The 24,058-nt window shown below is 35.0% G+C and overlaps 1 protein-coding gene across 2 annotated transcripts in view; it reads right to left on the bottom strand.

Annotated features, from left to right (window-relative positions):
- The window catches only part of LRRC7 (leucine rich repeat containing 7), a 598,371-nt gene that overhangs the window by 58,720 nt on the left and 515,593 nt on the right, over nucleotides 1–24,058 (bottom strand). For both annotated transcript variants that reach the window (XM_066268909.1, XM_066268907.1), the window contains one exon: nucleotides 18,661–18,780. In XM_066268909.1, the coding sequence (XP_066125006.1) occupies nucleotides 18,661–18,780 (120 nt within the window). The remainder of the gene's footprint in view (nucleotides 1–18,660; nucleotides 18,781–24,058) is intronic.

Genomic DNA, 24,058 nt, shown 5'->3' on the forward strand with positions numbered 1-24,058 from the left:
CAGCAATGCCAGCAAAGTTCAAGTGGGGAGCCTAGAGTTTTACCCTCATAAAGATGTGACACTCTTTCTGGTGTGCTATCAGATAGCCAAGTAAAGTGTTACTGCATTTATACCAATTGGCCAGTAGTGAGTCCCTCCCCAACACCCATGGTGTTACTGGAGAACACAAGGAGCTTACACTTCCCCCCAATAGTAATTAGGCACCCCTCTCCTTCCCAATAGGACAGTTAGAGAGGGTCCAGTAATAAGGTTACTTTCACTGAGGTATCAATGGAGACCATCTGGGAAGCTAGAATATCAATTCCCACCTTTCAATAACAACATTTTGCCTCAAGTGGAGGTTAGTTGGGAAAATTAGGACTTCTACTTCCACCTGACCAAAATTAAGCAGTAACTCATTTTCCTCAGCTGGAGTCATGTCAGAGAAAGCCAGCTAAATCAGAAGGTTTAAATATAATTCTGAGTATTATAACATAATATGAAAATGTCTAGGTTTTAGTCAAAATTTGGCAAAAGACATGATCCTATAGATTCCAGAAAGAACCCCACACATGATAAACCCCTCAAAATTCACTCATAGACTCATGATAATTAAACTTCTGAAAGCCAAAGTAAAAAAAAACAACAAAAAACTAAAAGAGCCAGAGAAAAATAACATTTTTATCTATAGAGGAAAAATAATTTGAATGACAGTAAATATCTCATCAGAAATCATGGAGTACAGATGAAGTGGCACACTGTTTTTAAAATGTTGAAGGAAAAGAACTGTCAACCTAAATTTTAATACTCATGAAAATATTCTTCAGCAATCAAAGGAAAATTAAGATATCTCAGATGAAAAAATAAAGGGAATTTGTCACTACCATACCCACTCTAAAATAATGAAAAAAATGAAGTTCTCGAATTAAGAGTGAAATGATCAAAGAAGAAACCTTGGAACATTAAGAAGAAAGAACATGGGAAGCAAATATATGGGTAAATACAAAGATCTTCTTCTCTTCTTGAATTTTCAAAATTGTGTTTGATGACTAAAGTAAAATTATGGCACTATCTGAGGTCATTCTAAATGTATATAGAGAAATATTGAACACAATTTTAAACAGAGGAGGGTGAAGGGACATAAAATGAGGTAAGATTTCTCTACTCCACTTGAACTGCTAAGTGACAACATTAGCAGATGCTTGTAAGTTATGAACATGTAACGTAATAGTGAGAGCAACCACTAAACAAGCTATAGAGATATACTAAAAACTCTGCAGATAAATAAAAATAAAATTCCAAAAATAATATTCAAATAACTCATAGGAAACATGAAAAAGAGAGAAGGAAAAAAGAAAAGAACAAACAGAAAGCAAAAATTAAATTAAGAGTAAAACCTTAATGTGTGAATTCTTAAATGCAAAGGAACTAAATATACAAAGTAAAAGACATCTTGCCCTGGCCGGTTGGCTCAGCGGTAGAGCGTCGGCCTAGCGTGCGGAGGACACGGGTTCGATTCCCGGCCAGGGCACACAGGAGAAGCGCCCATTTGCTTCTCCACCCCTCCGCCGCGCTTTCCTCTCTGTCTCTCTCTTCCCCTCCCGCAGCCAAGGCTCCATTGGAGCAAAGATGGCCCGGGCGCTGGGGATGGCTCTGTGGCCTCTGCCTCAGGCGCTAGAGTGGCTCTGGTCGCAACATGGCGACGCCCAGGATGGGCAGACCATCGCCCCCTGGTGGGCAGAGCGTCGCCCCTGGTGGGCGTGCCGGGTGGATCCCGGTCGGGCGCATGTGGGAGTCTGACTGTCTCTCCCTGTTTCCAGCTTCAGAAAAATGAAAAAAAAAAAAAAAAAAAAGACATCTTGGCAGAGTGAAATAAAGAATGTCACTCACTATATGCAGACTACAATAAATGACCCAAATATAAAACTTCTGAGAAGGCAGAAATTAAAAGGATCAAAAACATATATCATGCAAATACTCATTTAAGGAAAAGAGAAGTGACTATATTAATGCTACATAAAGTAGATTTCAGAGCAAAGAAAGTATGCTAAGATAAGGTATTTTATATAATAAAAAGGGTCAATCTACCAAGAATTTATAGCAATCCTAAATGTGTACCAATAAACAACAGAGCTGGATATATGTAAAGTAAAATTGATAGAACTGAAAGAGAAATAGACAAAGCACCAATTATTATTGGAGATTATAGCACCCTTTTCTTAACAACTGATAGAAGAACTAGACTGAAAATTAGTCACACTATGGAAAAACGCAATACCATCAACCAACAGATCTAATTGCCCCTACAGAACATTCCACCTGACAGCAGCATAATACATTCTCTTCAAGTTCCCACAGAATATTTACTGAGATAGACCATATCCTGAACTGAAAACCAGTTTAAACAAATGTAAAAGAACTGAAATAACACAAAATGTGTTCTCCAACCACAATAAAATCAAACTAGAAATAAATGATAGAAGAAAAAAAATACAAACTGAAGAAAAATTATGTGATCATATTAATGGAAGCAGAATATATTTGACAAAACTCTATCCATTTGTGATAAGAACTCAGAAATATGTAGAATTGGAGCAGAACTTCCTCAACTTGATAAAGAACATCTAAAAATAAAATTAAAGCTAACTTAAAATTTATATAAAAAATGAATACTTCTTCTCTAAGATCAAGAACAATGCACAGATGTCCACATTCAGCACTCTAATTCAGCATAGTGCTGGAAGTTCTAGTCAGTAGAATAAGGCAAGAGAAGGAAATACAAGGCATACATACAGATGTATGGAGGAAGAAATTAAATGTCTTTATTTACAGAATGTGATTGCTTGTATAGAAAACTCAAAGAAATCAGCCAAAAATTTCCTAGGACTAACAATTTAGCAAGGTCACAGAATAAAAGAGTGAGTGTATTTATGTATTTAGCAATTAATGTTAGACACCAAAATTTAAATGCAAAACCATGTACAGTCACTCAAAAGGGTAAAATATTTAGATGTAAATCAAATGAAACTTATACAAAATTTATTTATATGCTGAAATCACATAATGCTGGAGAAAGAGATTAAAGATTTAAATAAATAGACATATTTATAGATTGGAAGACAACACAGTAAAGAAGATAATTTTCTCTAAATTGATACACAGATTTAACAAATTTCTATCAAAACCCCAGAAAGATACTTTATATATAAATAATATTATTCTAAACTTTATATTGAAAGTCAATGAACTAGAATAGCTAACATGATTTTGAATAAGAAGAATCAACCAGATTTCAAGATTATTATTTGTGGTACTGGCAAAGAAACAAAGATAAATAAATGGAATGGATCAGGAAACCCATAAATAGACACACACAGAAAAAAAGACCAAATGGTTTTTGGCAAAGGCGCAAAAGCAATTCAATGAATGAAAGAAAGCCTTTCCAAGAAATGCTGCTGGCAAAATTGGACATCCATAAGCAAAATAAATGAACCTTGACCTATGTCTCACATCTTACATAAAAATTAACTAAAAATAGATCAGATTTAAATGTAAAACATTAAAAGGATGAAAAAACAAGCTACAGAGTTTGAGAAAATATTAGCAAACTATATATTTGACAAAGGATAGTATCTAGAATATATTAAAATCTTTCAGAACTCGAGAGTAAGATATTAAGCAATTCATTTAGAATAATGGTTAAAAGATGTTAAGAGATATTTCACCAGAGGATATAAAGATGGCAACAAATATGCATATGAAAAGATGTTTAACATCATTAGCTATTAGAGAAATTCAAATTAGAACCCCAATAAGATATCTGTACTCACTTATCAGAATGACTAAAATAAAACATAGTGACAACAATAAATGCTGACACTGATGAGAAATTGGATCATTCACAGTCTCATAGTCTGCTGCAGGAAAGGTAAAATGGTAGAGCCACTCTGAAAAAATATTTAGCACTTCCTTAAAAATCAACAACAACAAAAAAACTATACATGCAAGTACCATATGATCTATCAATTATATTCCTGGGCATTCATCCTAGAGAACTAGAAAGACTTAGGTTCACACAAAAACATCATCAATGTTTAGACCAAGTTTCTTCATAAAAGCCCTAAACTGGCAATCTAGGTTTCCTTCAGAAGTTAAAAAAATTGTGATACTACAACCATACCTTAGAATACTGAGCAGCAATGAAAAGGAAGAAACAATTAATACAACAACCTGAATGACTCTCCAGAGAAGTATGTTGAGTAAAAAAAGCCAATCCCAGAAGGTTACTGTATGATATTGTATAATTGTATTTGTATGACATTCTTGAAATGACAAAATTATAAAAGTGATGGGTTACAGAAATACCAGCAGTTAATTCAAAAGTTTAATAGCGGCAGCACAGATAATGCAGTCTTTGGAGTCAGATGAATATAGGTTTCATTCTTTGCTGTCACTTTTTAGTTATGCAATCCTATACATGTTACCTAAGCCCTTTGCTTATCATATGAAAACAGTAGATAATAATTGCTTCACAGAATATTATGAGGATTAAAAAAGATAATACACTACACTGAGCATATTACTGGTACATAATAAGTACTCAAAAATGGCAATGAGAATAAAAAGTTCTTACCTGCTGAGTAAAGGTCTGACTGTCCTTTGGCTATAGTAATAACCACCAATTAAAACTTGTTTTAAACTTGGTGTAATTAATCAATGACAGCTTGCTTTAGAAACCGTACCTAAAAGTTAGGCAATTGGCAGCAGTCTCACTCAAGTATAACCATGCTTCCCCTGTTCAAGGTCAATATTCCAACTTCTGAAAATCCACCAACACCTGAACTCCATGCTGCCCCTAAACTCTTAATTAGAGAGACTGTGCTTCACAAGTATTCGTTAGCAAGCAGTAAATTATAGATTTGTCTCAGACTTTGAAAGGTAGCCTTTTTTTATCCTTTTTTTTATAGAAGGAGACAGCATATACAATTTAAAAAAATTCTACCATAGAGATGATATTACTTATTCTTTACTAATATGGCTAATATTTTAGGTTGCTGCGATTCTCCTCCCCCCTCCCCGTTAAGATGTCCATCCTCATCATTGTATATGTTTTCAAGACAACTATCTGGGTAAAGAGTATAACCTGTGTTCATGTATACGTCACTCAAATGAGATGCTAATTCATAACCTTGGTCTCATTAACAACCTGCTGTTAGAAACAAAGTTCAATAAAGATTTGGCTTGTCCATAATTTACAAACTTTTATCTAAAATAATAAACATTATAGCAGCTACCATTAATTAAACACATATGATTGGTGCTGCGATAAATGTTTAACATCATAACCTTAATTTTCAGAGCCACTCTACAAAGTATGCATCATTATCTTTCCAGAGGAGGAAATTGAACAGCCAAGTTTAATGTGCTCAAGTGCGGTTAATGCAAAGTGAAGGCTACAGTTTCTTCTTCACTCTTGCTTAGACGAAATAAAAGATCTTAAGGAATAAGAAAAAAAAATATTTTTTTCTGCAGCTTAGTGCATAGTTCAGTATTCATGTATCAGTATAATTCTCATTTTGCAGGGATTGCTACAATATTCAGTTCAGTGTCATCACTTTCACAAGCGATTTCTTGTGGAAAATGGTGACTGTCAAACAGGAGGGGACAGTAGGAATCTTAGAGGATATAATTAGGAAGTTATATGAGCTAATTTGTTGAGGAACAAACTTAACAAAAGGAACTAAATTCAATATGATAGAAAGAGCTGTAGGTAGGCTCCTGATTTTATGTCTTCTGAAATTCAAAAGTTAAATAAAGGACCTGTAAATGTTTTAGATAAAAAAAAGGCTTGTGAGAAAAGCCCATTTAGAAATATCTAAAATATTTGCTTTGTATAGGTCACAAAGAACAAACTAAAGAGGACTCAAAAATTATTTTCATATATATGAGTGGTGCCAGTGTTCCTCTCTCTCCTTTGAACAGTGAAACAGAAGAAGCAATACCAAGGTCGTGGCAAAAAGGTAAATATATATACTAGGTAAACTATATTCCAGATATTGAGGGTTATTTTCTGTTGCAACAGGGCTATGCTATAATGCTTTCTGATTATTTTTTTTGGTTGGGTGTGGTGGGTGGGATGTATTATATTAGTAGTATAAACCAGACACATCGGGATCCAATCTTGTGTCCCTCAATTTCATGCCCCTATGTCCTTGTCCCATAAAGTTGCTGTGAAGATGATAAGAGAGTATGTATGTGAAGCATCTCTACAGTGCTGAATATATATTGTAGATGTTGTTTGATGACTATGACAACCAAATGATTCAGATTATTTTTCTTCTGGTTTTACTTGTATTTAGTTATTGTAGTTTTGAATACCAAAGTTTATATTCTCCCATTTAAGCATTAAAGAACAAAGTTGAGCAAATACATAATAAGAGAGGAACTCTGAAGTTTGAAAGAGAAGGGGGAAGAAAGCTGTTCTCTCTCTTGCCCTGGGGACCCAGTAACGGTGTATTCTGCTGGTACAGTGCAGTATTTGGGAGGGGGCATTCAAAATATCTGCTGACCTTAAACTTTTTTGTGTGTGACAGAAACAGAGAGAAACAGAGAGAGGGAGAGATAGGGACAGACAGGAAGGGAGAGAGATAAGAACCATCAATTCTTAATTGCGGCACCTTAGCTGTTCATTGATTGCTTTCTTATATGTGCCTTGACCGGGGGAGGGGCGGAAGGGGCTATAGCAAACCGAGTGACCCCTTGCTCGAACCAGTGACCTTGGGCTCAAGCTGGTGAGCCTTGCTCAAACCAGATGAGCCCTTGCTCAAGCTGGTAACCTCAAGATTTCGAACCCGGGTTCCCCGCATCACAGTCCGACACTCTATCTACTGCGCCACTGCCTGGTCAGGCTGATCTTAAACTTTTAAAAGTCAAACACAGATGACATACTCCAGTGCCTCACATGACAGATGAAAAGGTGAGGCAGCAGGGCTCTTCCTTTCTGCACATAGGCCTGAGGTTGGTAGCCGGCTGATACGTGCAGGCAGTTATTTCTGGCTTATTGAATCTCTAAAAGCACATTCTCCTATGATTAAATGTCAGCTTATAAAGCATAACTATAGAACTAGACATTATTAACCAAAAGGAAAAGTGGATGATCCGAAATAGTAAAAATTATGATATTAGATTTCAGTCTGCACTTTTCAATCTACAGTTGTTTTATGATAAGGCTGATTCATACATTCTTAAAATAAAAAAGATGTTAACAATAACAAAAAAACTTTGAAAATCATTTCTTTCATCCATAAGATTTGTAAGAACCACAAATAGTAGAGTAAGTCAGATAAAAATTAAATGGCATGAAATGGAAAATGAAGATAGCATAAATGTGATTGATTTTTCTCAATTTTTAAAGGTAGAATAGTTTTAAGAAACACCTATGTCAAGAATTGATGGTATAAATAGTTTTAATCTGTCATGCTTTATTTAGTCTGTGTCAGGTTTTTATTCTACCTCTGACTTAATAGCCATTTGGTAAATGCTGTTTATGTTTGCACTTTTATTAAGAAATGATTTAGAGCCAGTCTGAATGAGAACAATTTCCTGATTTTTATGACAGGAAAGTTCTTCACTACTAGAGACAGCTGTATTGTTGCACTGGTATTAGGAGATAAAAGGATGTGCTTTGTTAGTTAAAGAATTAATAGTATATTAAGTAGAAAATTCAATTTAAAAAGTGACTGTAAAACTAAACAATATTTTATTCAGTTGTCACTTTAGCTTTATGTTAGAGAACTTTTCCATTCACATTTCCACAACTTTTATCAGCATTATTTCATAGAACAAATTTAATTACATTAGAAAACAGAGTAAGTTTAAAAAATATCTATGAACTCAATTATGCTATAATCAATAGATTAAAAATGTATCACCTTATAAAGTTAATTTTATAAATAATATTTAAAAATAAAATAAGAAAAGAAAAAATGCATCATTCTAACTGTTCAGATTAATGAAATATTTGAAATGAACCATTAAAGAGAGGAAATTATTTTATTAATTTCTTCAAACCCTTCTTTCTCATTCAGCTACTCTTACTAAGCACATGCAACTAACTCGGAAGGGTCCCATTTTCATGAAATTTTTGACTTCCTACAGGCCATGCCCTCTTGCTTTGGCAATCAGTTATTATTCAAAAAGCAAGCTTTTATATTCATTTAGACTTTGATCTCATATCAATAATTTGCAATTATGAGTAGCATTGAATCTAATTGCAGGTATTTGTCCTCATTTCTCTAATATAGCAAAAAGCATGGCTACATTGACTTATTGGAAAGGGGAACATGATAACCAATCAATAAACTATTTTTTTTTTTGTATTTTTCTGAAGCTAGAAACCGGGAGAGATAGTCAGACAGACTCCCGCATGCGCCTGACTGGGATCCACCCGGCACGCCCACCAGGGGCAACGCTCTGCTCACCAGGGGGCGATGCTCTGCCCCTCCAGGGTGTCGCTCTTTTGCGACCAGAGCCACTCTAGCGCCTGTGGCAGAGGCCAAGGAGCCATCCCCAGCGCCCAGGCCATCCCTGCTCCAATGGAGTCTTGGCTGCTGGAGGGGAAGAGAGAGACAGAGAGGAAGGAGAGGGGGAGGGGTGGAGAAGCAAATGGGCGCTTCTCCTATGTGCCCTGGCCGGGAATCGAACCCGGGTCCCCCGCATGCCAGGCCGACGCTCTACCGCTGAGCCAACCGGCCAGGGCCTAAACTGTTTTTAAAAGAGTACATTTTATTAAATCTGAATGACAGTTCTGATACTGGTAATATAGAAGTGTAACTTGAAATTTTCAAGACTAGATTTGAGACCTTAGCTTATATTTCCTGCAATCATTCTTTGGATTGTTTTAGATATTTTACTTGTACAACCATAAACAGTGTACATTTTTATCCTGTTTTACATCAATAACTATTTTTTATTCCATAAATACCACGTTGAGGCTAGTCTAGTAAAAACAGAAGCATGTATTTGTTACAGGGGAATAAAATGGCTGTCTTTAATATAGTTACTAAATACAAACACCAGAAATTTCAAAGAGCTTCCAAATGGGTATTTGGTAGATTCCTAACAATGTCACCAAAAATTGATTCTTAACACAAAAGTCACATAAGGATATAATTTTCACCTACCTACCTCTTTCCTACTCCTAAACCCTCTTAACCTGAATGGATATCTGTGATGGTGTATGTTCACCTTTCAGGCAACTGGTGTGATTGTTACTGTTGCTTATAACATTTCTTTTTTCAACCTAATAGGAAAATTAAGAAGTAGGTATTTAACAATTCACACAAATAATCAGTTCCAGATTATTTCTGGACAGCTTCAAGGAAAGTAGAGTTACATTAATGTAGATCTAGAGAGTTATTTTTGAAGCCCTGTTAGGGATAGAGGTTCTTTTTCATCTGATCACATTTGCTATCTTCCCACTGTTCCACCTTTCTTTGAAAACTTATGGCCCCTGAAAAAGGTGGCTTTTGGTTAAGAGAAAAACTGCAGATATTTGTGTAAGAAATGTATCTTCAGGGGCAGCAAAATATCCTAAAATACTTTTTTTTGGTAATTTAAAATCTATAATTGTATGACTTCATCGATCTGCCTTTTCACTGACTCATTTCTTGTTTTTTAGGGGGCAGAACTCACTACGAGCAAATAAATTTGGCTATTTCTTCCTGAAGCTCTGCATTCTCAGGAGAATACACTAGAGCCATGGATACCAATGCAGTTTTTTTTTTTCCTGAAGTTGGAAATGGGGAGGCAGTCAGACAGACTACCACATGCACCCGACTGGGATCCACCTGGCATGCCCACCAGGGGGCGATGCTTTGCCCATCTGGGGCATTGCTCTGTTGCAACCAGAGCCATTCTAGCGCCTGAGGCAGAGGCCACAGAGCCATCCTCAGCGCCAAGGCCAACTTTGCTCCAGCCTTGGCTGTGGGAGGGGAAGAGAGAGACAGAGAGGGAGGAGAGGGGGAGGGGTGGAGAAACAGATGGTCGCTTCTCCTGTGTGTCCTGGCTGGGAATCAAACCTGGGACTCCTGCACGCCAGGCCGACGCTCTACCACTAAGCCAACCGGCCAGGGCCCCCAATGCAGTCTTTATGTTGCTCAATACAAGTGCTTAGTGACACCAACATGAGTGGGGGTGACAGGAAGACGATGAGGGAAGCAAGGAGAATCTCAGCCTACCCACTGACTCCAAAAGATCTCTTTTCCTAATGTTGAGAAAAATGTTTGAGTTCAGAATGTCTTGATATAAAGGATTCCAATCTGTTTTTGAGTTTCAGTGATAGCCGAGTCTACCAGAAAAAGAGATGTACTATAATTAGTGCAAAATGTGCTCCTATCAGAGGAGAAAAATGAAGCTTAGGGAAGAAAATCAGAAAAGAGAGAGCCAGATTTGGACTTGGCATCACTCACAATGACAAAGAAGGTTTTTCTCATTTGCTTATGTACTGATTAATTAATGTATTACTCCTGGGGGTTCTTCTCTGATAATAATGTATATTGCTTTAGGATGAAGAAAAAAATACAAATCCTCAGGCCAAGTTAACTATGTGACATATTTCCTTCAGTATAAAAAGAGAGTTTAGCTATGACACTGACAATCACTAAAGTTTTAAAATCATTTTTAACTCAATTTTACTTTAAACTATAACAGATATTCTTGACTTTGATGTTGTTGATGGAAATAAGGCACATTTCTATTTCCTGTCTCTTATCTCTTATATGTAAGGTTTACCCAATTGATTTTCTTATCTGCTTCTTCCCATCTTGACTTGCTCAATTACAGCCTCAATATTTACTCTACTTTCTGCTTTTCTGATGTTTTTCAATGTTTAAATCTTCACTTTCTTATACATTCCAGACTTTCCTCTATTTCTATGTAAATGAGTTACATATACTCTCCCCTCCACCTTTGGTGTAAGGAATTCCAATAGCACTATTGCCCAGTCTCAGTTAAATGATAAAAACCAAGCATTGTAGCTATGATTATTCCAGTTCCACAGTTGGTACTGATAGCAATATTTGTTGTTAATGGCAAGAGGTATGGAGAAAACTACACTTCTATGACTAAACCTTGATTACATTTTAGATTAAAATTTTATAGCAAATAATAAAATGCTTTTATTTAACTTGTGAAATGCACAGGAATACTTTTTAAGGAAAGTACCCTTTAAACATTTACTTATCATTTAAAAATGGCATGTTTATTCTTACTTCTTAAAAGTAAGCTGTTACTGCTGCAACAGGCTGACTTGTTTCACAGTGAAAAATCAATTCCAGAAGGATTTATGACTTCGTTGTTTTAAAACAGAAATGATGACTTGATCATACGGTTAACAGCAAAACCACTTAAGATTTTCAAAAAATATTATAGCCCTTATCTTTCTAAATATGTACAAAAAAACCCAGTAAATTGTACTGTACTAAGAAATATGACAAATGCCAACATTAAAATAGGAATAAATATTCTTTCCCAGAAACTTAAAAAAAAATTCTTAATATGGTTTGAAAAAGTAAAAACTCCAATTTGGGGGCCTGCAAAAGAAAGAATAAAAAGAACAAGAAAATGACCAAAAATCCCCACATATTTCTTTTAAATTTCTTTTAGTCTCTTGTAATTAGTTCCTAGGCATACCTCAGAGATGATGAGCAGCTGGTGAGCAGCACTGGAGACGTGCGAAAACCAGTCGCAAAGGCAGCCTAAGGGGCAAGTCGCTGAGCCAAGGCTAAATTAGCTGCGTTTTTTAGCTGCATTTTTCATACTTTCTCCTCAACTACATCTCTCCTGATGTTGACCGTTGCTACCCATCTTTATTATTCTAACTGCCAAGTCATTATGCCTCCAATAACAAACACTTGGGGAGGGAAGAGTCATGCTAAAGAGACAATGCCAAAGGAGACCTTTGACTGTCTAATCCTTACATATTAAAGAGTTTTCAGATTTAATATTAGTAGGATTTTTAAGTCTCTTTGTTATTCTTTCCAGATGGGAAATATTTTGTTTCCTTTGTTTTAATATGTCATTTTTGCTGCATTGGTTTTCTGCTGCAACATTTTAACAAAGTCTTACAGCATTACCTTTTAATTTTAAATCTCCTTGGAGATATTTAACCTATTTAAGACTCGCAGTACTTTTAAAAGGGTCTGTTGTTTCAGAATCAGGGAAAGAAAGTCTTGTCATTCCTATGGAGGATTCCACCAAATCATATGATGTCTGAGTTTAAAATGAAAATTGTTTTTGTTTTTTATAGTGTTATATTTATACTCTTTTCTATTACATATAGGAGAGTAGGCTAAAACATTTAGTCACCTGTGTGATCTGTGATCTTGGCAAGTAACTTAACTTAAACTTGAAGTCTCTGAGAAAACCTAAATCAGTCTTTTCTTTCATGAAGTGGATAAAAATAATACTGCTTACCTTATATGGTGGTTGTGAGGCTTACAGGAAGAAATGCATGAAAGCATTTATCACTAAGCCTGGCAGAGAGTAGTATTAAACACACAGTACAAATAGTTCTTACCATGCTGACTGTGGCATAATCCAATAGACTGGGGCAATGAAGGTAGGGATGTGATAGGACTCTAAAATACAAATCCTCCTGAAAGCACTGTAGTTCATAATAGCAATTCTTTTTTTTTTTTTTTTTTGCATTTTTCTGAAGCTGGAAACAGGGAGAGACAGTCAGACAGACTCCCGCATGCGCCCGACCGGGATCCACCCGGCACGCCCACCAGGGGGCGACGCTCTGCCCACCAGGGGGCGATGCTCTGCCCATCCTGGGCGTCGCCATGTTGCGACCAGAGCCACTCTAGTGCCTGGGGCAGAGGCCACAGAGCCATCCCCAGCGCCCGGGCCATCTTTGCTCCAATGGAGCCTTGGCTGCGGGAGGGGAAGAGAGAGACAGAGAGGAAGGCGCGGCGGAGGGGTGGAGAAGCAAATGGGCGCTTCTCCTGTGTGCCCTAGCAGGGAATCGAACCCGGGTCCTCTGCACGCTAGGCCGACGCTCTACCGCTGAGCCAACCGGCCAGGGCCATAATAGCAATTCTTAAAGTGCTCTAGTATCACTGCCTTGAATTCAGGGGCAGATTTACATAGCTGTGACATGTTCTAGCAGGGATTCCCAGACTTTTTGAATTAATGGAAATAAGAATTTGAAAGTTTGGAGACTGACATAACAAGAGAAAATTTAACTAACACCTTCTACCACACCATTAAAAAATTAAGTCCAGATTTAACACCCTTAATATTTTGTCGTGGGTTCACCAATCTGGTGCATAGGCCTGTGACAGATACAGGAAAAAAATTCTTTCTGATAGAAAAACACTTTTCATCTAATTATTTTATGTGTCTCAACCTCTAGATCCACAGCATGGAGAGTACCTACGTTAGCTCTACTGTAGTACTTGGAGTACTGCTAGCCACGAGTACAGGTATTGATCGACTTATGACCTATGCAACTTACGACCATTCAACTTTACGACCACAATCGCTAGCCACAACTGCTCCGCATCTGGCAGCACAAGCGTTGCCCAGCTGGGCGTAGGACAGTGCGGACCAGCTTCCGGCAGCACTACCATCTCCATGTGCACCATTTCAACTGTTATCCCAGACTCGGTACAATAATGAAAGAAAATTATGATAAAATATGACTTAAAGGTTTTTATAACATCATTTCACAGTACTGTACATGTAGCCTACTCAACTTACAACCAAATCGTGTTACGACCAGTCTGTCAGAACCAATCGTGGTCGTAAGTCGAGCACTAGCTGTATTACCAATATTAGTTAAACCAGAGAGCTGGGATAGCCAGAAGAAAGCCTTTCTAAAAGAAATTTCCCACTGAATCTGCAGTGTCACAGTAGTTTCTGATCACAGTAGTATCATGGTACTGGTACAACACAGTAGTGAGATTGTAGTAGTAGCATCATAGTAGCATATCAAGGCACAGAGATAATGATGAAAAAAACTACAGAGATTTTGAGAAAATAACTCAAATGGTGTACCAGCTAAGACTTCTTCACCACTTATTCTCTGATTCTCTGTTCCATTTGTAGTTCGATTTCTAATTTTGTACTCATATCCTGTCTAGCCCACTTCATACCAACTGCAAAAGCAATACTGAATAAAAAGATATTCACTATAGAATAAAATATAAACCCCCAAAATAACAGTACAATTTTCACACCTATGTGGTCAATCCTGAAGCCCAGGAAACAATCTCATTACCATTTTTATTTCTTTAACTTATTCTCACTGAATACTAACTTGATATACCCAATTAACACACACTAATAGACTAAATTTGAATGTTTAAAACACTCTTTATTCTCTCTACTCAGTGAGTTAATAGGTAGATATATCTATTTATAGGTTCTAAAATCTCAGAACTATACCATGAGATAGTCAGAAAATGCTTATCAGGATAGTAAGAAGAATATACAAATGAGCTTACACATGAAAGACATGATAAAAATGTAAAGACAAATATTATTTCATATTTGTCAAGAAATATAAAAGGTTAATAAAGTTTTCAGGTAGATTAAACAATTATTCTAGCATTTAATAAGATTAACTAGCCCACAAATATTTAATCAATATAGAATTGCATGGAATTCTTAAACACATGAAGAAGCAAGAAAATGATCATCATGATTTGTATTGATATTATGATTAAATATAACATTATGGACTCTGAAAATAAATTTCATGTAAAGTGGATGTACGGAGGCACAGTGTAAACACCTCTTAGTTCCATCTAGAGTAATAAATGAATAAGGTTTATCCCTGTATGGGAAAATTACAGTGGTCCTTTGCAGCTATGTATGTGCATATGGTTTCCTCCTTTGGTCACGCAATCGGCCATAGACTCTGATAGGTACTGCTCTGATTTCCTGCCATCGGTTTCATCCTCTCCTCCTTCCCCATAGAGAAGCAGATTCCTTGTTTTCCAGTCTGAGATTTTCAGCTTCCTCTTCACTAATGGCTTTGTCCTTTCAGCCTTTAAATATGATCAGGTGTCTGCCTCTTAAAGATCCCCTTCCAGATTCCACCATAATTTTACTTTTTTTTTTCCCCCCAAAAGAAAACTCCTTTTAAGCATAGCGATGAACACATAATATCTCAGGTCAGTTCAAGGGAAAATTATTAAATAAATTTTATCTTTGGATCCTCCAAAAAAAAAGTTTTCTAGGTTTCTGTCTCTATTTACTCTGTAATGAGAGAAACTAATTTTAGGATAAAGAAAACAGTATGAATGGAAGAGTGAAGAGGGGAAAAAAGTAAGTATTTAAAATTACATAACGGAAAACTAAATCTGAGCCTTACCTTATATTTGACTGCTTCTCATGTTAGCTAAGTGTTTCCTTAGTGTTCAAGGCTGTTTCCTTTGAATTTTCTATAACTTGCAATGGTAAGAACCCTATTGAAAAAAAATCTTTGGCTATTCCTTTTCTGTCTTCCTAGAAACCGCTTTTAAATGTTGGTGTCCTATGGAGTTCTATGCTATCCATCTATCTCATTCATGGCTTAATTTGATGATAGCTAAGTTCGTTTCTCCAGATAAAATTTCTCCCCTGAAGTTCAGATAAAGATATATAAATATCCACTAAACATTTCCACTCGGATTCCCCAACAATACAGCAGATCAACATATTAAAATTTAAGCCCCCTTCCTCTTTCACTTCCCTCTATTACTCTCTTTGGAATTCCCATCTCAGTGCGTGTCATCACTCATTTGCCCAAATTAGAATCCTGGGTGTCAATCTTGGTACTGTCATATATCTTTTATGCCCTATGTCCAGTCTAGCTTTTAAAAATATATTGAACCTAAACATTTCTCTCTACCACCTGTTGCTTCCATCTAGTCTCCTCTGGATTATAATTGAAATTTCTTAGCTGGTTTAATTGCCTCTAGTCTTTCTCCTTTCCGATTCATTTTCTGAAAGTCTATCAGTGCTCTTTAAAGGAAAATTTAATGGAATGATTGCCTTGTTTAAAACAGTTTAATATGGCCCCAGCTGGTTGGCTCAGTGGTAGAGTGTCAGCCTGGTGTGTGGATGTCCCAGGTTCGATTCCTGGTCATGGCACACAGGAGAAGCAACTATTTGCTTCTCTACCTCCCCTTCTCTCTCTCTCTTTCTTCCCCTCCCACAGCCATGGCTGGACTCTTTCAAGCGCATCATCTTGGGTGCTGAGGATGGCTCCACAGGTGCTAAAAATAGCTTGGTGGGGAGCAAAGCCCCAGATGGGCAGAGCATCAGCCCCAGACAGGGATTGCCGGTGGATCCTGGTCATGGCACACGTGGAAGTCTGTCTTTCTATTTCCCCTCCTCTCACTTGGAAAAAGAAGAAAACAACAAACAAACAAAGCACTTCAATGTTTCCCTCCCATTTTCTTCACAATAAAGCTCAGCATGATAGGGCTTCTGCTTATCCTTCCAGTCTTATTTTTCACCACTTTCCTTTCTCAACTTCCTTTAGTATCTTTATGAATCAGATGGCCTCATAGCACTGTGTCCCATCTTCACAGCACTGATCACACTATATTATAGTTATCTGCCATGCTGAATATTGCTCAAGAGGCAGATTAATAACATGCGTGACACCTGAAAACCTGGTGTTAACAATTATTTTGGCTAAATAATTTGATATGTAATATATATATTAAAAAGCACTGAAGTCACTATCAAGGGGAAAATCATCACCTAAGTTACAAAGAAAGTATGTGATTATGTAGTGTATATGTAAGTCATGAAGCACAATTATAAGATGAGAACTCATGAACTTAAGAACTAGAGTGTAAGAACCATAATTTAACTTAAACAAAACAGTATAAGAAAAAAAACAAAACAGTATCAATAATACCAGCTTGCTCCTTCATCCTATCCCCAGCTTCTCTCTCCTCTCTCTCTCTCTCTCTCTCTCTCTCTCTCTTTTGACAGAGACAGAGAGTCAGACAGAGGGACAGACAGGAAGGGACAGAGATGGGAAGCATCAATTCTTCATTGCGGCACCTTAGTTGCTCATTGATTGCTTTCTCATATGTGCCTTGACCGGGGAGGGGGGGCTACAGCAGAGTGAGTGACCCCTTGCTCAAGCCAGTGACTTTGGGCTCAAGCCAATGACCTTTGGGCTCAAGCTGGTGAGCCTATGCTCAAGCCGGATGAACCCACTCTCAAGCTGGCAACCTTGGGGTTTTGAACCTGGTCCTCCAGGTCCTAGTCTGATGCTCTATCTGCTGCGCCACCGCCTGGTCAGGCCCAGTTTCTTCATTAGAGATAACAATAATCCTTAATTTTTATTAACTATTCCCTTATATAAGTAGTTTTTTTACTCATGTACTTATACCTAAACAATATACTTTAATTTTGCTTATTTTTGAGATTTATAAATATATTTTTGATGTATGCTATCATCTGAAACTCGTTTTTCACTCAAATTACAATTTACAATTTATACACTTTATCATAATTATAGTTAACTAATTTCCATGCTGTAAAATATTCCTGTGTGTGCATAAAAGATTTATGTACACCCTTTCCTGGTGGTAGACATTGAGTTTTTCCAATTTTCAACTATTCTAAACATTACAAATATCTTGAATAACATGTACAGGAGTTTTCTAGAATAATATCTTAGAAAGGAAATTGTTGTAATGTAGGGTATGTGCATGTTTAGCTTTATAAGTTAAATTGTTACAAAAGTAATTGTGCTTTTTATTCCCATAGGCAGTATAAAAGAGTTTCCATTGCTTTTATACCTGCAAACAACCTTAATTTTTCAGACTTAATTTTTCCAAGTTTAGCATGTATAAAATAGTAAAATAACATTTTTTTGCATTTTCTTAATTAAAATTTTCAGTTTTTAAAATATTTATTTAGTTTTCTGATTCTCCTTGTATTTTACCATTTTTAAAATATTGCACTGTATGTCTTTTCTTATTGATTTGTAGTTTAAAAAATATATTCTGCAATTCTAGTATTCCCTTGTCTCTCACATCTTTTTCAGTTATCTTCCCTCAGAGTCTTTTTAAAACTCATTATGGCATCTTAACATGTAGTCTTATTATTACTTATTTATCATTCAATCTCTTTAGTAGACTAAAAAGTCCTAGAGGTCAGACATTGTATCTTACTAATTTTTGTGCCCAAGTATTTAGCAACTGCTCACAACATAGTGCTGCTTGGTTCACTAAGCTTTTATTAAATGAATGACTGGATGAATGAATAACTATGACTTTAGAAACACTAATCGATTCTTTTTTTCAGATTTCATTTCATGTAAATTGGCTACACTATAATGCTGAAGCCCAGAGAGTCAGAATTATATGTTACACTTCTTCCTATACTTCCACTTCAAAGGTGGGCCTCCGGCAGTAGTGAGAGGTGCTAGTATCCACAAAGAGACAGCAGAATGTTTATAAAAACTTATTACCAGTTCTGAACATTTGGCAATGTTCATTTTTCATGATTTTCAATGTACTTATAGTGAACCAATCTTCTTATAGTAAGATAATATTTAGCCTAAATTATTTCTAAAGTTAGAAATGGTATTAAGACATAAGATATGGATTACATATTACAATATAAGTTCATGGTTTGTGTCATTAACTTAAAATTGGTTACCTTTTTAGTAATGGAGTCCGGAGGTACATCCCGCCTCCCAAGAGGATAAGGATTCCATTGGCCACTAGGAGATGCATCTTCTTGTCCACTGTCTAAAATGTTGCTTTGCTGGGACGGGGTCTATTGCAAAAATGGTATGGCACTCTTTAGTGATGTAATAGAAGTTTACCATAGCTTTCTGAAGAGTTCCTAACAATTATGGTAAAATTAATTTTGTTTGATTATAGGAAACATATATCCTGAATTGGAAGAATTATGATACACTTTTTACTCAGTAAAAAATTTTAAATTGACAGTTTTTTAGAAGCAGTGAGAAATTCAATTAAAATAACAATCATAGAATTATTTACCAAATTTTAAAGAAAAGTTTAGATTACAGTACCTGAAAAAGATAATCAGAATAATATTAGCCAACTGATAAAACCAGAACATTTAAAACTTGGTTGTTTCTTTACTATGATATTACCATTTAGAATACAAATTGAAACAATATAAACCTAGTATGTAACTTCTAATATTCCAAATCATAGTGCAAAACAAATTTTATAAGGCTATACTGATACTGCATATGTCTTACACTAATCCAAGATAGTGTTAGCACTAGTGTAAAATTTATGGTTATATGACATTATCTATAGATAGCTTTGAGGGAAGAATTAAAGCAACAAATAACATTGTATATTAGAATCACAGTGGTCACTTATGCATTAAAGTTTAAACTCTTCATATATATTTGATTTTTCTCTGATTTACTGTGTATTATTTTTAGCAAATAATAATTCCCATGAATAGTAACAAGTAATCACATATCATGGATTATATTATATTATGGAAAATATTTTTCTTCCAAAAGCAGATTAACTTTTCACAAAAGTTTTCTCCTCCTCTTACCAATAGGATACATGGATATTAGCTACTTGATTTCCTGAGGAGTTCTTATGAGTGAGATATTATGTTTAGTGTTTCCTATTCTATTTTATGCAAATGTTTTGAAAGATCATGACAGATAAATAAAGCCAGGTTAGAGCTTGTATGTGCAGCTTTACTCTGTGAGGTTGGCCTTCAAACCTAGATTGGGAGAATTTTGATCATTCTCTTTATAACATGGTAGAGTTGGGCTGCTTGCTAGGCTTAATCTGATTACATATGGCATAGTCCAAGTTATTCTCCTTTAGAAAATGATTATATAACCACCGTATGTATATTCTGACGGCATTCATTTTTAAAAAGCATTGCTTTTAACTATTCGAAAAAGGACTTATATGACATTAGATGAAGCTTTCTTTTTTTTTTTTCAAAAATTTTATTTTATTTATTCATTTTAGAAAGGAGAGAGAGAGAGAAGAGAGAGAGAGACAGAGAGAGAGAAGGGGGGAGGAGCAGGAAGCATCAACTCCCATATGTGCCTTGACCAGGCAAGCCTAGGGTTTCGAACCGGCATTTCCAGGTCGACGTTTTATCCACTGCGCCACCACAGGTCAGGCAAGATGAAGCTTTCTTAAGGTCTAATGAATATGATGAGAAGTAAGGAGATAACTCAATTTTCTTCTTATATTTTGGTCACGTGCATTTTTTTCCATGAGCTTATCAGAAAGTGTGAAACAAATAAAAAGAAAAGGTATTGAATTGGAGCTCCTGGGTTAGCTAAGAATGAATTTCCTTGTGTTATTTGAAAATCAAGTGTAGATTACACATTTAAAGTATATATTACTTGAAAATAACTGGATAACTATTCAATGTCTATCTGTCTTTAATCACTAATTTAATAGTCTTTACTTTTTCCACATTTACATGTGTGCATATATCCATATATAAATTTTCTAGATACTAAAATATGACAAATCAAATTATTAAAATTAATATAATTATTCAGGGTAAGAATTACTAACCCATGTTTTTTTCTGGCTTGATTTCTTTGCCATTGAAGTGGGATAATAAATGGGTTCATTTGGCTAGGTCTGTGCAACACAGATTTTTGAGACGTGGCCAGAATTCAACAAAGGTATCTTATTTTCCCCCTCCATACTACCCCCATTCTCTTCCCTCCATTACACTTGGTTTAGCTGGCTAGGCATGACTCCTACTCACAGAGAGCAACTGAGAATCGCAAAATTCTTCCTGGTATGAAAAAAAGAGACTAAAAACCTTTAGTTAAATTTTTAATATCATGATGATATAGGCTCTTCATTGGTTTAAAAATTAATCTTTTTCTTTTAAAAATTAGGATTAGGAACCATACTACTTTCTCTATTTCATGGCCAACCCCCCCAAAAACAAAAAAAACCCCAAAAAACAAAAAAACACAAACATGCAGACATATAAGAAAAATACTTTCACTAGATAGCAAAATTAAAAAATTGCCTTAAAGCCATTTTCTTTATTAATTTCAAGAATTTTCTGATATTTTTTGTGTTTGATTAAGACACCGTAGGGGTAACTTAAGTTTGCAGAAATAGATCATGGAAATAATTTATTGAGTTCTCTGACAAAATTTATAAATTCTCTGACAAAATGCAATAAGTGAATTTCTCAAACTTTTATTATCCCCACTAATTAGCAGACAAGAGCAAAGTCACTGGACTAGATAAGTTCTTTTATATATAAATTCTCAAGAATCTATTTTTGCTTAATAATTGTCACATAGTTTATAAAAGGCTTTACCATAGATTCAGAAATAAATTAAAAATATTTCCCCAAATTATTTCCAGTGAAATTATTGTTATATTATTCATTTCTGGCATATTTTTGAAAAAAAGTAGATATAAGACAAATATATGACAAGCTAGAATCTAAATTATTCTTATATCACAGGGTTCAATCTGAAGGTGATAAGGTAATGTTCAGATAATTTTTTAACCAGCATTTTATTATAATGATGAAGAAACATCTGTATGAATACTAACATTATTGTGGTAATTTTAACTACTGTCTATGAAAATATACGTGGATTATAAGATTAAAATATTCTGCACAATTAGAAAGTTATGGGGTTCCTTCTTGAGGGTAGGTAGCCAATAATAAATGCAGCAAGATCAATAGAAACTGTAAGCATAAATTATCCCAAGGTGCCACATAAATCTTGCTTTGGTTTCAGAAAAAATATGGTATCAAGTAAGTAACACTTAGAACTAGGGTGAATAAGTGCATATAAAATGTTGCTTCTATTTGATCTTGAGTTATTTGATAGATCCAGTAAGAACAGACATTAGAAGAAATTTTAATATAGTTTAGGTGCAAGCATTGCTATTTAAGTTTATGTAATTCAAAATATAGTGGAATGAGTATCAACTAATAAAACAGATACTGAGGCCATCTTCTTTCGGGCAAAATTCTATGAAAAGATTATTTAATACCTATATTCCATAGTTTCAATGTTCCTTCCCTTGAAACTATAATCTATATTATTGTCTGTTTTAATAAGCCAATTAGAAGTTGGTGCTATGCTTTATACATATTATGGTTATAGAAGTTAAAAAATAAGAAAAGAAAACAAATTATCAATTGCTATAGTGTAGAAGAGACCACACTATTTATAGTGGCGGCTGGACACCTGCACAGATGGAGAGTTAGAAAAGGCCAATGATTTCATCCTTATCCATGCATGTCGTGAGGCTGCAGTTGCATGGATGATTAATTTATGGTATTCTTGGGTTCAAAACTTGGGCCTTTCACTGCTACCAAAAATATTTTTTGGTGATGCTGAAATACTTCTCAGGAAGTACAAGCGGATCTTAAAAAGTGCAAGGTAACAATTAGCATTTATTAAGCTCAGCGAACTAAGAAAGCATGTATCTGTAGCATATAAGGTATGATATGTTTTGAATCAATTAATATAATATATATTCCACTTGTGTATTTTTTTCTTCATCCCATGATATCTACTTTTCTGGATTGTAATGAAGATGACATGAGATAATAGTGTCTATAGAAGTGCTTTATCAATTGTTATGAGTTATGTTCTAAGGAAATGTCAGGTTTTATAAACATTTGAGAAGGCATTATCATATAGTAAAAACAGCAGGGACTTGGGTGCTAAGCATAGTCAGATTCAAATTCTAGCTGCTACTATGCTAGGTGCAGGAGTTACAATAGTACAACAGTCAAAATACAGGTGATTTCTTTTCTGTGACACATGAGCCTCAGATTTCTCAACTATACAAGGATTTTTGTGAGGGTTGTATGAAAACATAAAGTACCTCATGGTATCAGGTACATAGTACAGTCTCAATAAAGCCTATTCTTTATTATTCTATCAAAATATTTATTTATTCTACCATTAATCTGGCTAATAAAAATGGTAGTTTGAATCGACATTTTACAATACAGCTGAACTTTGAACAACCTGGGGTTGGGGTGCCAACTCCTGTGCAGTCAAAAATCCCCATATATCTTTAAACTCTCCTAAAACTTAATTACTAATAGCCGACTGTTGACTAGTAGCCTTGCCAATAACACAAACAGTTGATCAACACATATTTTGTATGTTATATGTATTACATACTGTATTTGTACAATAAAATAAACTAGAGTAAATAAAATGTTAAGAAAATCATAAGGAAGAGAAAATACATTTACAGTATTTACTGAAAAATATCCACTTATAAGTGGACCTATGTATGTCAAACCCACATTGTTCAAGGGTCAACTGTATTATATTTCTCTCTGATAACATACAATTTCAAGACAATAGCTAAGTTCAATTACAACAGAACACATCCAAAGAAGCACATGGAACCATTAATAACATCATAGAAAGTTGCCCTAAATGCTTTTTGGAGAGGCAGTCAATAAATGATAAATGAATAAGTGAATAAATGAATGAATGAATAAATAGAAAATATAAAAGTTTTATAATTTAATAGCTGATTTATGTCTTAAATATTTTGATCATAAGTACCATTAATTTCTAAAGGAAACTGAATTAATCAATAAATTAAAACATTAAAGAAAATTAAATTTATCAAACTAATTTTGTTGTATTTATCTACATTCTTTTAATACCTTAATAGGTTCCATAAACTTAAATTAGAAAAAGTAATTTCCTGTTTATAGTATAGAAGGCTTATATTTAGCTTTTAATCCATGAAAAATATACAATACTTCATCTGGTATGTAATAAATATGAAAACATTAGAAATATTCAAAACACGTAGCAAAATCTGGGAGAGTCTGCCCTTTCTGTCCATGTAAATATTCACCATGTAAATAGTTCAGTCATTAATAGTTATCTTTTAATTAGCTTACTACAAATTTGTTTAAAGAATGTTGAGATAAAAAACTAGATATAGTTTGGTAAACTAAAAAACAAACAAACAAACAAAACCCAAATCAAGAAAGAAATAATGTACTGAGTTAGGATCTCCGCCCACACAAATGGTACCTTTCTGTCAATTACCCG

Source organism: Saccopteryx bilineata, chromosome 3 (assembly GCF_036850765.1).
Source record: "Saccopteryx bilineata isolate mSacBil1 chromosome 3, mSacBil1_pri_phased_curated, whole genome shotgun sequence".
NCBI lineage: Eukaryota > Metazoa > Chordata > Mammalia > Chiroptera > Emballonuridae > Saccopteryx > Saccopteryx bilineata.